The sequence below is a fragment of the Microtus pennsylvanicus genome, chromosome 5 (assembly GCF_037038515.1).
Source record: "Microtus pennsylvanicus isolate mMicPen1 chromosome 5, mMicPen1.hap1, whole genome shotgun sequence".
Lineage (NCBI taxonomy): Eukaryota > Metazoa > Chordata > Mammalia > Rodentia > Cricetidae > Microtus > Microtus pennsylvanicus.
In genome coordinates this window covers 46003160-46019126 of record NC_134583.1, presented here as the reverse complement: position 1 = coordinate 46019126, position 15967 = coordinate 46003160, and the positions used below count along the sequence as shown (strand labels likewise).

At 38.7% G+C, this 15967-nt stretch overlaps 1 protein-coding gene and 1 pseudogene across 2 annotated transcripts; both read right to left on the bottom strand.

Moving 5' to 3' along the window:
* Positions 1–1155: 1155 nt before the first annotated feature.
* On the bottom strand, positions 1156–2954 carry LOC142850854 (olfactory receptor 52E4). 2 transcript variants are annotated; one of them, XM_075974754.1, is made up of 2 exons: positions 2931–2954; positions 1156–2070 (listed from the first exon to the last, which is right to left on the bottom strand). In XM_075974754.1, exons 1-2 carry the CDS (start codon positions 2952–2954, stop codon positions 1156–1158), a joined length of 939 nt encoding a protein of 312 aa, XP_075830869.1. The 2 variants fall into 2 exon arrangements, with proteins under 2 accessions (XP_075830869.1, XP_075830870.1); XM_075974755.1 differs by lacking the exon at positions 2931–2954 and having other exon boundaries at positions 1156–2100.
* An 8825-nt stretch (positions 2955–11779) lies between these two features.
* LOC142851300 (olfactory receptor 52E8-like) lies at positions 11780–12755 on the bottom strand (annotated as a pseudogene).
* Positions 12756–15967: the final 3212 nt, after the last annotated feature.

Below are 15967 nucleotides of genomic sequence, written 5' to 3'. Positions count from 1 at the left end.
ACACAACAAAGTGTCTGTTGATTTACACATCAGCTATTTTATTTATAAGACTAAGGTGGATAGACTACATTTTCCAACAGAAATTTGTAGTAAATAACTTACAGGTGCGTGAGGCAAAGGCAGTAAAACTCAAACATGATTCATGCACACAAACCAGGGAATTCTGTAGGTTGCTCCACCAGTCAGGAGTGAAGCTAAGCTGGTTTCACTCAGAACCAAATTTTCCCAAGTTCACAGACATGAAGATGATTTTCCTTTAATGTCTTGTTGGCCTTATCTACCCATATGTTTTAATCATCTAATAATTTGAGAAATTTTGTATTTACATGTAGACCCAAACAACATTTCTGGAACATAAGACATGCAGGGCACATCTAATTTTTTTCAGCAAGAATTCACTTCATTGGCCTTTTGATCTATTTTAAACAAAAACTTCATTCTTCACTCATATTGGAAATTTGACAATATGAACAAACATTAAAAGTCATAGCATTAAGAAATTTTGTTGAGTTTATTTTTCTACTTGTGCCATAGAATTGACCTTATTTCCTATTCTGAATTTTACAAAGTCCTAAATACACAAAGGAAAATGATATGTAGAATCAGATTGTATTTAGACACAAGACACATATTCACATCTACAATGACTTGTATCAAATTGGAAAAGAGTATCACATTTCTTTAATGTTCGTATAGTAGAGTCTATCAAGTGAATAATGTTCGAGGTGAAGGGAAAGCCTAGGCTGATTGTAAAGAATAGAATGTGTGACTTAGTTCAAGCACCATGAAGTAGTAAGCCAAGAACTAAGCTCTGCATCTATAACACATTGTTAGGTCACAATGTCCTTCAGCATTCAAATCTACCTAAAGAGAAGAGTGTGATCAGAAAAGACTTATCAGTCTTGCAGGTGATTCTATTTCAAGGCCATTGTCACCTCCTGTGTTATCTTCATGACTTTCTAAACTTTGTCCAGATATGTGGAGGGAGGTAGGAAGACTGCACAGAATTGTTTTTCTTAGTTACCAACACTAAAGCATTTCTAATCAAAATGCAAGGCATGGCAATCACATCTAAAATTATAAAGGCTTAAAGAGAACTCAGATTATTATACCTTGAGCCCTATGTGGGTATATTTACCCAAGTTTTACATATCCTTAGTCTTTCTGTACAAATATTTTTATTATTTTCTCTCGGATCTGCTTAGTCCTGACTCCATAAATGACAGGGTTAAGAGCAGGTGGGACAATTACATATAGGTTAGCTAAAAGAATATGGATGTAGTGGGGAATGTTTTGGCCAAAGCGGTGTGTCAGAAAAGAAAACAAGGCCGGTGTGTAGAAACACAACATGACACACACGTGGGAACCACAAGTGTTGAGAGCCTTCAATCGGGCTTCTTGAGAGGGAATTTGGAAAACTGCTCGAAGGATGAGCACATAGGAGCAGGTGATCAGGATCATGTCCACAAGGATATGGGAAATCACCACGAGTCCGTAGATGATGTTAATCTTGATGGGTGCACAGGCTAATCGGGCAAGACCCATGTGCTCACAGTATGTATGAGGCATGATGTGGTGCCCGCAAAAGGGCAGTCTCAGAATGAGAAACACAAACGGAGTCACAAGAATTAAATTTCTTCCAATAACAACTGAGAGGAGAAGGCTGATGGTTTTATTGGTGAGAATCATGGTGTACTGGAGAGGGTTGCAGATGGCAACAAAGCGGTCGTAAGCCATCACCACCAGCAAAACAGTTTCCATGCCTGTAAACATGTGGATAAAGAACATCTGAGCAAGGCAGCCCCCGAAACTGATCTCCTGGAGATTGAACCAGAAGATGCCCAGCATTTTGGGGATGGTGGATGTAGATAGACACAGATCAATCATAGACAATGTGGCCAGAAAGTAGAACATGGGCTGGTGGAGGTTTTGTTCAGTCTTGATTACAAAGAGAATGGTGAGGTTTCCCACAAGGGAAGTCAGATACACAAAACAGAATGGGAAAGCAATCCATATATGAAAAACTTCCAGACCTGGAATCCCCAGCAGGACAAAGAAGGAGGGGTGAAACTGGGTGTTGTTGACCAAAGGCATTCTCCTAGCAAGTGTTTGAGAATTCTTGTCAAGGGAGACTATTCTTTCATTAAACTCTTCCATTATCAAGGTCCTGGGAGATAGAAAAACATCCATCAGTTTGCTGAATAAAATGGTGCAGCTACTTTTGAAGAAAAGATATTCTCCTCAAGAGTAATTGGGCAATTCATTCAACATATATATTGCTTCTGAGACCTACGGTGTCTCATTTGATTATTTTTTTCTAATACAGGGGGTCTCTGAAAAATTTGGAATATTCCAAATTATGGTATATGCTCATATTTTTTGGTGTTCATTTTCACTCACCATTTTGGATTTATTTCCATGAATGCCCAATGTTCCTCTAAATGTAATATGCTATTTAAAAGTTGTAAATTCTGTGAGATGCATTATACTTTCATTAGTGTTTTGATTTCTTATAAATCGAGAGATTTGTTCATTGGTACAGTATAGCCAATATAACACAATTAAGCCCAATGTGATGTGTGTCTTAGAATTTTCCACACTCTAACTGTTGCTCTGAGCAGTCTGTTTACTCTGACATCACTACTTTTTAGGACTTTGTGGGGCTGTGTAATTTTTTAAAAAGAATTCCAGCCTCCATAGCTATTTGGCAGTGCTCACATATCTGTCTCAGAGTTTCAATTGCTGTGATAAAACACCATGACTAAAAGCAACTTTAGGAGGTGCTATGAGCCATGGAATCTTCCAGTAATTAATCAGTCTCATTTTACAAGGTCAACCCATCAGATTCAAGAACTCTGTATTGAATGATTAGGCCAAGATGCAAGGTGTGTTGGAATTATTGCCTTGTGAGTAAAGTGGCTGTTTCTGGCTATAGATTTCTCATTGTAGATCATACCATTCTATTATAAATTTGAGATTTATCTTCCACATTTCAGCACTATTTGATTATTTACTTGGCACAATATACCCTATACATTTGGGGTTTACTTATTACATCCCCTAGATATGTGTGAAAACAGTCACACAGTCAAGAAACCTGATTCCCACTACCAGGTCTCTGTCCCTTTCTTCAATGTAAATGTAGAGATCTGCCTTCCTGTAATTATTTTTATTGCCAGGTATTTATTTGGTCAGTGTTTAGGGCACAAGTAAAAGTATTTAATTTAAGACATTCCCTGACATCCAAGGTCATAGAATTACTACATGCCTAAAGCTGTTGATTCTTAGCTGCTCAGATAGATAGAAAAAACAAGCAGGCTCTGGTGTTACCTCAGTTAGAGATAGGAAAGCATGACCTAAAACGAACATTGCATCAAAATATTCATAAATTCTCACATTCACCTTCACCTCAGTTTACTGATGATGTTAGTTTAGGAGGTTTATTGCCTGTGCCTTACTCTCAGGAAAGATGTCTAACCATCTATCTACAGCCTGGACAAAGACAAACATCCATGGATAGACCTCCAGCCCCAGATCTGATCATCTAGAGCCTTGGGCTTCCTCCTTGTAAATGGTGTAAACTTCAGATCTAAAAGGTCAATAAAGCTTGAAACATTTGTAAAAAGTGCTAATGGATCAAGGGCCATTAACTTCCTTTGTCTGTTTGCATAGGTTTCCTGGATACTTTCTATGCCTGCAAGAATTGTGTGGGTCTCTATAACTGCTTAAGCACAAGGAGAGTTAACATACTGGAACAGAAGTGGAGCCGCAGCACCCCCAGAAATTAATAGAGATAGGAAAATGAAGGAGAAGAAGAGGAAGAGGAAGAAGAAGGTAGCAGAGAATTGGGATTGCAATTAGAATTGAGACAGAATTAGAACTAAGAACTTATAGACAGGAGAGAAGAACTAGAATTGAGAACAAGGAAGAGAGAACAATAAAGAGACATGTTGCTATGCTTATTCAGTCCCAGTCCCGCTGGCCTTGGTGAGCTCCCAATAGATCAGTTCCACTGTCACAGTGGGTGGGTACACCCCTCGTGGACCTACTTCCTTGCTCATGTTCTCCCTTCTTCTGCTCCTCATTTGGATCTTGAGAGCTCAGTCCGGTGCTCCAATTTGGGTCTCTGTCTCTATCTCGATCCCTCGCCAGGTGAAGGTTCTAAGGTGATATGCAAGATATTCACTAGTATGGCTATAGGATAGGGTCATTTCAGGTTCCCTTTCCTCAGTTGCCCAAGGTACTAGCTGGGGCCATCTCCCTGGACACCTGCGAGCCCCTCTAGAGTCAACTCTCTTGCCAACCCTAAGATGGCTCCCTTAATTAGGATATATATTTCTCTGCTCCCATATCCACCCTTCCTTTATCCCAACCATCCCATTCCGGCAAGCTCCCCCCATCCTCCCCTTCTTATGTTTCTCACCCCATTTCCCCTTAGCCCCATGCCACCTCACCCCCAAGTTCCCAGTTTTTGCCCGGCAATCTTGTCTACTTCTCATATCCAGGCAGATGAGTATATGTTTTTCTTTGGGTTCACCTTCTTATTTAGCCTCTCTAGTATCACAAATTATATGCTCAATGTCCTTTATTTATGGCTAGAAACCAATTATGAGTGAGTACATCCCATGTTCATCTTTTTGGGTCTGGGATACCTCACTCAGGATAGTGTTTTCTATTTCCATCCATTTGCATGCAAAATTCGAGAAGTCATTGTTTTTTACTGCTGAACGTGGCGGACAATGAAGGCTGATGAGAAGCCAAGGACAATGGCACTAGGTTTCGATCCTAATACATGAACTGGCTTTGTGGGAGCCTAGCCTGTTTGGATGCTCACCTTCCTGGTCCTGGATAGAAGTGGGAGGACCTTGGACGTCCTGCAGGACAGGAAATCTGGACTGCTCTTCATTCTCGAGAGGGAGGGGGAATGGAGTGGGGGGGGAGGGGGAGAGAGGGGAAGGGAGTGGGGGGGAAGGGGCGGTGTGTGGGAGGAGGGGGAGGGAAATGGGAAACGGGGAGGAGGCGGAAATTTTTTTTCAACAATTAAAAAATAAATAAAAAAGAGAGAGAGAGACATATTAAAGAGAAGTTGCATGTGAGTTGATTTGTTTCCCCTCCGATCTCCTCAGTTGTTTTCTCCCTCACCGGCTGTGGTGCCTTAGCTGAACCTTGAAAAAGTTTAAGAAGCCGGTACCCCAAAAGAGCCCAATTGGAGGGAGATTTTATTCCAATATATAGCTTTCAGGTCGTACTCTACCACTGAAGGCATTCAGGACAGAAACTCAGGGCAAGAATCTGGAAGCAGAAACTGAAGTAAAAGCGATGTGGAAATGCTGCTTACTGGATTGTGCCTCATGACTTGCTCAGGCTGCTTTCATATACAGTCCAGGGCCAAGTGTCCGGGGTGACAACACCTTCAGTGAGCTGGTCCTACCATATTAATCATTAATCAACACAATAACAATACCTCACAATCTTGCCTTTGGCCAATTCCATGAAGACATTTTCTCAGTATGAATTTGAAAAAGTGCACGGGATGGTCTATAGAAAGGTTGGGGGGCGGAGGGAAGAAATTATTTAATTCTATTATAATTTCAAAAAATAAAAGAAATAATTTAATAAGAGTTTCTTTTCTCAGATACATCTAGGTTTGTGTCAAGTTGACAAAAAGCAATCACTATGTGTATTTTTCTAATATGCCTTCCTCCGAGCAGACGAATATTTTAGTCTTGTCTTATAATATATAAGATAAATATTAATAAATAATAAGAAGCCATAGAGAGCCCTACATAATCTGAAAGAAAATCCATCATGCTGAAAGAAGCTGGGTGATACCTGAAGTGGCTGCCACATGCAACTAGGAAGCTGATCATTTTTGGAGGCCATCTTGGTTTAGATGGGTTCATTGACAAAGATCTCAGTCTTACAGCACCATTTAAAACTTGAATTGATAATTTGGGTACTTTCCCTTACAGCACACACAAATGCTGTGACCACTGACCTTGTGATTTTTTTTACAATATTGTTTCTTTCTTTTTGGTCCTTGTTGAACATTAAGTAGATTTGGTTAGACCTAAAAATCCTTAGATTTAAATTATTAAAAATCTTTTTTTTTTTTTTTTTTTTGGTTTTTCGAGACAGGGTTTCTCTGTGGCTTTGGAGCCTGTCCTGGAACTAGCTCTTGTAGACCAGACTGGTCTCGAACTCACAGAGATCCACCTGCCTCTGCCTCCCGAGTGCTGGGATTAAAGGCGTGCGCCACCACCGCCCGGCTATTAAAAATCTTGTTGTGTCATTTACTTGAAGAAGAATTTTGACTAATTTCTTTATGTTATAATCAGTTTTTTTTCTTGTAAAACTGGGGAGTAAATCCAACTAATGTTGTTTATTTTCAGAATGAACAAGATAAATGGACGTGAGTGAAGCAGCTTAGAAGGTAGTTGAAAAACATCAGTGGTGCTTCCTAGTATTTTATTTTAATGGAAGATGAAGAGAAAAGACCATTATTTAAAATGAGGTCATTGTAGTCTAGAAGATGAGCGAGTTGTTACAGAAGAATGAAGGGCTGCTACAAGACAGACATTTACACTTCTCTAGTTATCCACTTATACGAACGTAATCCATTACTGCTCAGTTGAAGAGAAACAGGCTCTTTGTATTCTTACTCCCCTGTTTCAGCAACCACAGTTTAGTCAAATACAAAAAAACCCCTGAATATCCTGATTGTTTATTCAGTATGTTTCAAGACTGAGACATGAAGGAGGCTGAGGCTGAGGCTGAGGCTTGCTGCACTAGCAGGGATATTAAATCAACATTTTAGATACAGTTGCCCAAAGTAGTGGGAACTAGGTGGTCAAAATAGATGGTATGACTTTTAAATGACAAGGGATATGAGAGACAGGAGCAGAGAATAGAAAAGATGAAGTTCTATCTGGGTGCTGACATTAGTCACACCTCTATGCCAGCCCACATGTGAAGGGGGTCCGCTTGCTTTTGCCTGTCATAGAAGAAACCAAGCAAACGCTACTATTTGCTTTGCTCCTGGGTCAGTTTTCTTGTCTTTGTAATTTTTGTTTTCATTAAAGTGTGTGTTTGTCCATGGTTTTATAAGCAATAAAGGAATGTGGCTGTATCACGGGAGGTAGATATAGGGAAGAAGGGAAGAACAAGGGAGGGAGAGAGAGGAAGGAAGGGAGGAGAAGGGCACAGGCTAACACAAAGCATACGAAGTCTTCGCATAGAGCACAGTCCTCACCTTAGCTGTACCAGTCTCTCCTAGCTGTGTTCTCTGTGTGGAGAATGGTGCTCACACAATCATTAAGAAAAGGGAGTCTTCTGCATATTTAGCCCTCTTCCTCCTCTCAGCTGTCTCTTCTGTACTGGCCTGAATTATAATGTCTCTTAATATTTTATTTCACTGTCCTTATGAATAGTATTGTGGTCTAGGTTTCAAAAATGGCTCTTTCAAACTTCTGGGCTTCTGATCTCACTGATCCCAATGGAGAGAACTTTAGCGAGTCTAGACATGTCCCAGAATCCCTGAACACAGTTTTCAGAACCCTCTGTGAATGAACTTGTCCCCAAGGGTCTTATCCTCTATTCCTCCCCACGGCAGGATGGAGGAACACTGTGCCAGATATCCCTTAGCTCAGAGGAGGTGTGGTACGAAAGGCAAGGAAGGGAAATATGATGACAAGGGAAGATGAGAATGAGTGGGTCTCCTAGGGGGAAGCGGAACATTAAGTTTATACCAGTGAACTCTCCACAGTCCTCTATAAACTTCATATAGTAAACACAGAAACTGCTGTTAACTATTGCCATTGTTCATAACCATAATGCTTTAGACATTTAGTTGTGACTTGTGGTTTTACACTACATATCTCTGTCTCTTGGGACAGAAGGTCGTGTACTTTCCTTTAATTCTTCCCCACTGACAGTCCTTCACGACTGTTACATGTATGACCTTGTGCTTTCTGTATGTTCATGCCATTCTTACACAGTTCACTTTGCCCTCATTTAGAGTTGCCTGCCATTCTCACTCTCTGTGTGCTGGCATTAAAGTAACATTCACTCAGCTTTACTCTTCAGTTCACCTAGCAGTGTCTTGGTTGGAGGAAATGCTCAGATGTTGCTGGGTTATATAAGCTACAGAACTAAAAAATGGCAGTTCTGTGATGCACCAATGCCGTATGATCTTATATCTCTTATTCTGAACTTATTATAAAATTATTAGTGTCTTCTACCATATTTTCATGAGCCCAAATACTATTTTCACAATAAAACATCATTATTGTTTTGTTCATTTTTCTTTTGAGACAGAAATCTGTTCATAAAGAAATAGTTCCTGTAAAGATTTTAGGGATTGGGTGTATTTTGACACTGTAACTCCTCAAACCAGAAAGCCCAAGAGAGAACATCCTCCTTCATATCCATTGACATGTCTTGAATAGTCTTCACCCTCATCCTTAAAAGTCTAGAAACTCCTTGATGCTTATGCCATAATATGATCAATGGCTAATTTCGCAAAGATTTCGGGGTCTGCATCAGTTTTCCTTTTTTGTGTGTTTTTTTGAGACAGGGTTTCTCTGTGTAGCCTTGGCTGTCCTAGAACTAGCTTCTGTAGATCAGGCTGGCATCGAGCTCAAAGAGATCATCCATCCTCTGCCCCATTGAGTACTGCAATTAAAGGCATGTGCCACCACTGCCTGACCAATTTTACTTTTTAAAATCTTTATTTGTATCATTTAAATGCTTTTTGTTGTTTCTTCTCTTAAAAGTATGCTGAATATTTTCTCCATGTTATGGCTTCTTTTTTATGTGGAGAATTATTCATAGTAGTCATACTTTAAGTTTTGAAGGGTGGTTTTGTTATGTATACAACAATATTAGACAAAATAATAATATAGAAAACCGCAGAAAAAGAGTAGAACATCGTATCAGATACTTGTACCATCTAGTAGAAAGTGCCTAGGGAAGCTGTGTTAAACCAAGTCCCGGGCAATAGGTCTTCTGGGTGATGCTTCCAATTAGATGTTCCAATCACAGACACTATAAGATAAGCATGCCTTTGTCTGAATTGGGCCCACAAGCTTAGAAACAACTTCTTAGTGAATGTAAGCAGCATGCAATAATTTGCCACTAAAATGCATATTATAATTCTGATATGCATGGGTGACATGTATAATATGTTCCTGGAATCACCTTACAAATGACTCGTGTGTTGTGCTGCATTATTTAGCTTTTGTGACATAACCAACCTTTGTGCAGTTTGTGGCTTAAAACATTGGTTTTCTCAGTTGAAATTCTTTCATTGAACAAAGAATTAATTCAGTCTGGATTACCCTGTTTTAATTTCATGAGCATTTTTAAAAAAGATAAATCACAGTGTAGCTGTATGGTTAAAGATGGTCTCACTCACAGTCACTTATGATTGAAAACTGATAGCTCACATCCATTCTCTTCCCTACAGCCTCTTACCCTTCATTCAGCTTGACATGCTCATCATGTTCCCAGGGTTTCAAATGCGACAGTCCTAAGCATTCATTTGCAATGTCCCTCTAAGCCTCTGCTTGTATCATGTTTACTAATTTTATAAGAAGTCACACCATTACTCAAACTCAGAAGGTTATAAAATAACATTTCCTTTTTTATTAATTCTTTGAGAACTTCATATAATGAATTTTTATTAGGTTCTCCTGTCCTACCAGAACTCCTCTTAGATCTTGCCCCCGCCACTACTCCAATTTTGTGACTTCATTGTCTTAAGCTCAAGTCCAATTTGTGCAGTCTAATTACTCTAAGGTGAGTGGGAAACCAAAGGAATGTAGTCGACCTGTTAGGAGTCATGCCCTTAAATAAAACTGATGCTTCCTGTCCCAGAAGCTAACAACTGCCAGACACTCCTTAGTTAAATACCCGCATCGCCTCTCCATGCTGTGCTATTTCTGGCTTGATCTTGTTCAGGTCTTGTGAATGCTATTACAATCACTCTGAGTTTGGGCAACTTCCTCCATTTGTCTCAAAAACATTATTCTTAAGTGCCATACTGAAAAGCAATTTTCAAGGGCAAATCTCATTTGGTTTTCTGCATATAAGTGACGTAAATTGTTATTCATTTCATTCTGCATCACTTACCAACAAGTCTACACATGCTCTAATAGATTGTTTGCAATTCTATGTTATGAACTATACATTTTTAAAAATATTCTTTCTTTCTCTACTTGTTTTTTTTATCAAGCTGCCTGCCTATGTACAAGTTTCCTTCATTTTTATTAATGAGAGTATCTGTATATGTATGTATTTGTTTAATTATAGCAATTATATATTATATTATAAATTTGGGATATAAATCCTAAAATATTGTTCTTCACTATCATCTGGTCTATTACTGCTGTGGTTTGGATATGATATCTATGTGAACTCTTAACCCTTAATTGTTGACATGTTCAGAAAGATTGTAGAACCTTCAGAAGGTAGACCCTTGCTAGAGAAAGGCTGTTATAAGGTGAAAACCTTCTGTTTTATAGTCAAAACCTACCATTTGCTGTCTGGTTTCTTACTACGGAGAAATGTGACCAGCCAGCTTCCAGCTCCTCTTGCCTTCTCCTCTATGATGGACCTATCTTAGTGAATATATGAATCCAAATAAACTCTTCATTTTTTTAAGCTGGTTAGTCATATATTTTGTTGCAGCAATGTATAAATTAACTAATACAATTACCCTTTAAGCTTATATATTCCAATTTGAAAAGAGCAAGTGGACAAATGATGACAAAGGAATATATACAATGAGTCATAGGAAAGAGGTTAATAGGAAATACAAAAACTTAGGAAGCTATTTCCCACACATGTTCATGTGGGCATCTTATTAAGTTTAATGAGCCATACATACGTGCATGTGTGCACTCCCCCACATGTACATAAATACACACACAAATCTTTCCCCAACAGAGACTTGAAAGTTGGAGAGGAACTTCTTGGGATGAATAAAGGTTTTGGTAGAGTAGGCAGGGGCATAAGAAAGAGAAATGGCAAGTAACATGCATAGAACTTATGACACACAAACCTGTAACTCATTTTGTATTGTGAGTTTCCTTGTGATAATGTATATTTAATACTCATTTCTAACTTATCCTCCATTTCATTCTCTCTGTCAAGTGGCTCAATTGGCCCTGACTTCTTAGTTCACAGTTAGTGTTACCTCTTTATTTACACAGCCATTACGTAAATCTACTTCTATCATGACCAGATGACCTATATTTAAACATGTCTCTGAAAGAAATCTTAATACCTGTAAGAGATCTAGAACTAGACAGTGCAAACAGCAAGTTCTTCCTTCAGCAAGTTAAAGCACTCTTCCTTGAAACTTGCCATTGAAAGACATATTTTGATGGTTTCAATAAAGGATATAACATGTCTTCAGCAAGCACCACTAACATTTTTATATATGTATAGTAAGCATATATGTGCTAAACATATTATACATATATATTCTGCCAGGTTTCCATAGAACATGCAACATGCCTTCAACAGCTACCACTAACATATTTATATATGTATAATATTTAGAGCTATATAAATATTATAATATATATTATATATATCGTAAATATATTTCTGAAGTATACCAGTCATTAGGGAGGCTGAGGCATAAAGATTTCAGACTAGCAGTCAGCCTGAGCTACACAGTGAGACCCTGATATTCAATTTTAATAAAATTATTATTGCTTTTTATTATTAATTCAATTTCTTTTAGACCTTATCCTCCCATAATGTGAACAATTTACTCCCCACTCAATTTTTTTTTAGCCAGAAGATTCTTCACTCGCTGCTGGATCTGCTTGATTCTGATCCCATAAATGACTGGGTTGAGGGCGGGAGGGATGACTACATAGAGATTGGCCAGGAGGATATGGATATACTGAGGGATGTTATGACCAAAGTGATGAGTGAGGAAGGAGAAAAGAGCTGGGCCAAAGAAGGCTAAGATAACACAGATATGGGAGCTACAAGTGTTGAGAGCCTTCAGGCGAGCATCTTGAGAAGGGAGGTGGAAAACAGCATATAAGATCCTAGAATAGGAAACTATAATAAGAAACACATCCAGAAACAAGATGGAAATATTCCCAAGACCATAGTAGACATTGGGTCTGATGCTGGCACAGGCCAGTTGTGCCACACCCATGTGCTCACAGTAGGTATGTGGGATGATTCTATGTCCACAGCAAGGCAGCCTCAGGAGGAGAAAAATGATGGGAATGATCATGCATAGGCTTCTTACAACCACGACCACAGCAATCACACCAATGTTTCTGTTGGTGAGGATCATGGTGTACCTGAGAGGGTTGCAAATAGCCACATAATGATCAACGCCCATGGCAAGGAGTATGATGCTCTCCATGACTGTGAAGAAATGGATAAAAAAGACTTGAGCAACACAACATCCAAAGCACAGCTCCTGGAGGCTGAACCAGAAGATGCCCAAAATCTTAGGGATGGTAGCAGTAGAGAGACTTAGGTCAATCATAGACAGCATAGCCAGAAAGAAGAACATGGGTTGGTGAAGGCTCCTGTCAGTCCATATGACAAACAGAATGAGAAGGTTTCCAACAAGAGCAATCAAATACACAACACAGAAGGGAAATCCCAGCCAGAACTGTGCAACTTCCAGGCCTGGAATCCCTAGCAACAGGAAGGAAAGAGGGTGGGCCTCAGTGACATTGGGTGATGGCATTCTTCTGCAGGCTGATGCTGGTTATGGTTTAAAGGCTGTTGTCAGTTTCCATGGGACAGTTCATCCAGACTTAATAGAGATCTACAAAAATTTAAAGAGTCTTCAAACAATGTGCTGATATTAAATATACATTTCTCCCAAGATCTTTGAGATTTTCCCTAATCTTCAGCTCTGTATAAATAATTCTAGTAACAATGCTCTCTTGCAGAAAAGGTGTGAAAAGCTGATATGCAATATGTGAACTATAAACTTCTTAAAATTAGTGTTTAGAGTAAGGAAAGATGTGAACTCCCATCGTCTCAAGAGCGAGATATTAGGTGGAGATACTAAAACTGACAAGTACCATAACAGATATCATTAGTTTGATAATGACTATTGAAAGCTTTGCATCTGTCATTATTACATATGGTGTAATTATTACATATTACATATGACAGCTTTGCATCTGTCATTATTACATATGGTGTAATTATTACATAATGGTGTCATTATTACATATGGTACATATTATTTGCTGACATAAATTTGATTGCATCTGGTTTATGGAGAAGAGATGTTTTAGTAAGGTAAACTACTTCTTAGTATTTTCCATGTTAATAAACAGAAGGGGCAATATTTCACGACAAGTTGAAATTAATCATGCGGCGTGGTGTAGATCTATTTTTCTGTATTTGTTAGCAGGTGCAGTACATAAGAGACAGGACAAGAAATGTGTCTGAGGAAGAATAGTTTATACAACATTTTCTCAGTGGAAAAATATGCATGATTTAGGATACTACATGTTGAAGCTCTTAGAAAACCATGATAATTATAACACTGTAAGTGGTCCAAGAATGAATAAATTAAAAAGGAGAAAAAGACAGTGGAATGAATTGAGAGTCTAAAAACAGGCACACATATCTCATAGGATCTGGGTGTTTAAAAAAGAGCCTCAGGTAAGAATTTAAGATGGGTTAGCAAGAGGAGACGGTGAGCTATGAGGCATCTTCCGTGTGAAGTTGCCTTATGAGAGCACGCTGACTTCTAGTTGAAAACATCAAACTTGATCATCAGCCCGAAGCTAAAGTGCAGAGTTTTAGGGAACAAATCTCATGTCTACCCTCACCTCTGACATCTTCAGTCTCAGGTCTCCCAATCTATCCTCATCTCAAGAACTTACTAGAGGGATTCAGGAAAATCATTCAAAGCTCGTATGCTCACGTGTAGTTTCTCACTGGAAAAGGATGCCGAATACAGTTAGACCCATTCCTGGGAAAGCCTGTGAGGGTTACAAATGTGCGGTACCCACTTTCCTCTCATGGAGTTGGGATGTACCATCCTCCTGACATTGACAACATGCATAAAAAGTATTCCCATCTAGGGAAGGTCCCCGGGTATTTTTTGGGACCTCATTACATAGGATGATTGCCTGCTTAGTTCATAGCCAACATAGCGTTGTTCCTGCTCCTTTTCATGTTGACTGATGCCACTTGGCCAGAATAATCGCCATCTTCAAAGAAGTTCATGCTCTAGTTAGTTTTCTCTAAGTGTGCATTCTTTTTATGAACTCTTTGAGAAGTTCATACAATGTATTTTGATTCTGTGACCTGGCATGTTATTTCCATTCCTCACTTTGAACATGGAAATCACCTCCTGGAAGCTCAGAATAATAGAGAGCTGCATGCACCCTCTTTGTGAAAGAAGTTCTTTATTATATGTTTGCAAACTTAGCTCCTAAAGTACTTGTTGGTGCAGATGTATCTGAGCTTTTTGACCTCATGCTTCATCTTCTTCTCTTGTACTTAACTGTAAATTCTAATAACCAACTTTGAATTTAACTAAATGCCTCTGAAATATGAAAAATGAAGAGAAGCCAAACAGCTAAAACTGATATTGTGTCCTGTCCTATGTCAAAGTATGTGGAGTCAACATAAAATGTACTGCTCTTTCTTTCACTATTATGGCCTTTTTCTTTGTATATCATTTATTATGTCACTAAAAGACCCCAAATATAGAAAAACTAGTAAAAATATACAAAATTTAGTGCTATTAGACTATGTCACAGAGTTGGATCCTGATTCTACTCTCAGTTTACTGAGCATAAGCATGTTATTCTATACACCAGGTTGGTGTTTCATGTAGATAAATGCACAGTAGTGTCTATTATTGAGTTGAATAAGTGAAATTATATATGTTTGAAATTTTGTAGATGCCTAATAATTTTCTTTCCAATGTCTTCCAATGTACTTCCACTTAAACCCTACAGCATTATTATGTGACATCGTAGTCACTGCTGTAGTATTATGTAATTTCAGTATGAATAGGTGTTTCTTTGCTTATATACTCTATTCTAATTACACTGCTACTCATCAAACATTTCATGAATATTCTAAATCTTAGTTCAATTTCTGAGAATCAAAAATCTAAGTACATACTGCAAAAACTTACCAATATTTCTTTCTTTATCTGAGATTCATGTAACAATTGTGCTTTCAGTTTAAAAATGCAGATACACAGCTTAAAAGAAGCCTTTAATATACCTTAGGTGATATTAATGAAGTGTGTGTGTGTGTGTGTGTGTGTGTGTGTGTGTGTGTGTGTGCTCAAGCTCTAGAGTGGACGGTTAGTAACAATGTCTCCAGACACTAGCATCCTTCTAATTACTGAACAGTGATTCCCTTCAGACGCTGCACCAGGTGAAGAGCTCCTTTTTTTTTTTTTTTGGTTTTTTGAGACAGGGTTTCTCTGTAGCTTTGGTGCCTGTCCTGGAACTAGCTCTTGTAGACGAGGCTGGCCTCGAACTCACAGAGATCCGCCTGCCTCTGCCTCCCAAGTGCTGGGATTAAAGGCGTGCACCACCACCGCCCGGCAAGAGCTACTTTTGACCAATCTCAGTGAACAATTTCCCTCTATTTGATTAACTGACGTTTTGGGGGGGGGGGTTCATATATTACTATTGGCAAAACCCATTTTGTCTTTTTCCTTCCTTCTTCTTTCCCAGCCCCTCTCCTCCTACCCATGTATTGATTGTTCTGCCCACTTTGGACTCTATTGGGAATTTATACAAGCAGTGGCATTTTCATTCTTAGAAAATATGTATATCATAAAACTTACCATTTAAGGCTTGCAGTTCTGTGGTGCATAGTGCAGTCACAATGCTGTGCTATTATGATTTCTTTCTGGTCCCAAAATTTCTTTCTTTTTTTTTTTTTAAAATGTTTATTTATTTATTTATTATAGATACAATATTCTGTTTTG

Excerpts from the sequence above, each read along its gene's own strand:
- LOC142850854 (XM_075974754.1), bottom strand. The coding sequence starts at position 2,954 with ATGATCTACAATGAGAAATCTATA. Across the intron at positions 2,071-2,930 it reads TCTACAATGAGAAATCTATA|TTTCACCCCTCCTTCTTTGT; the intron begins GCCAGAAACAGC and ends AACAACACCCAG.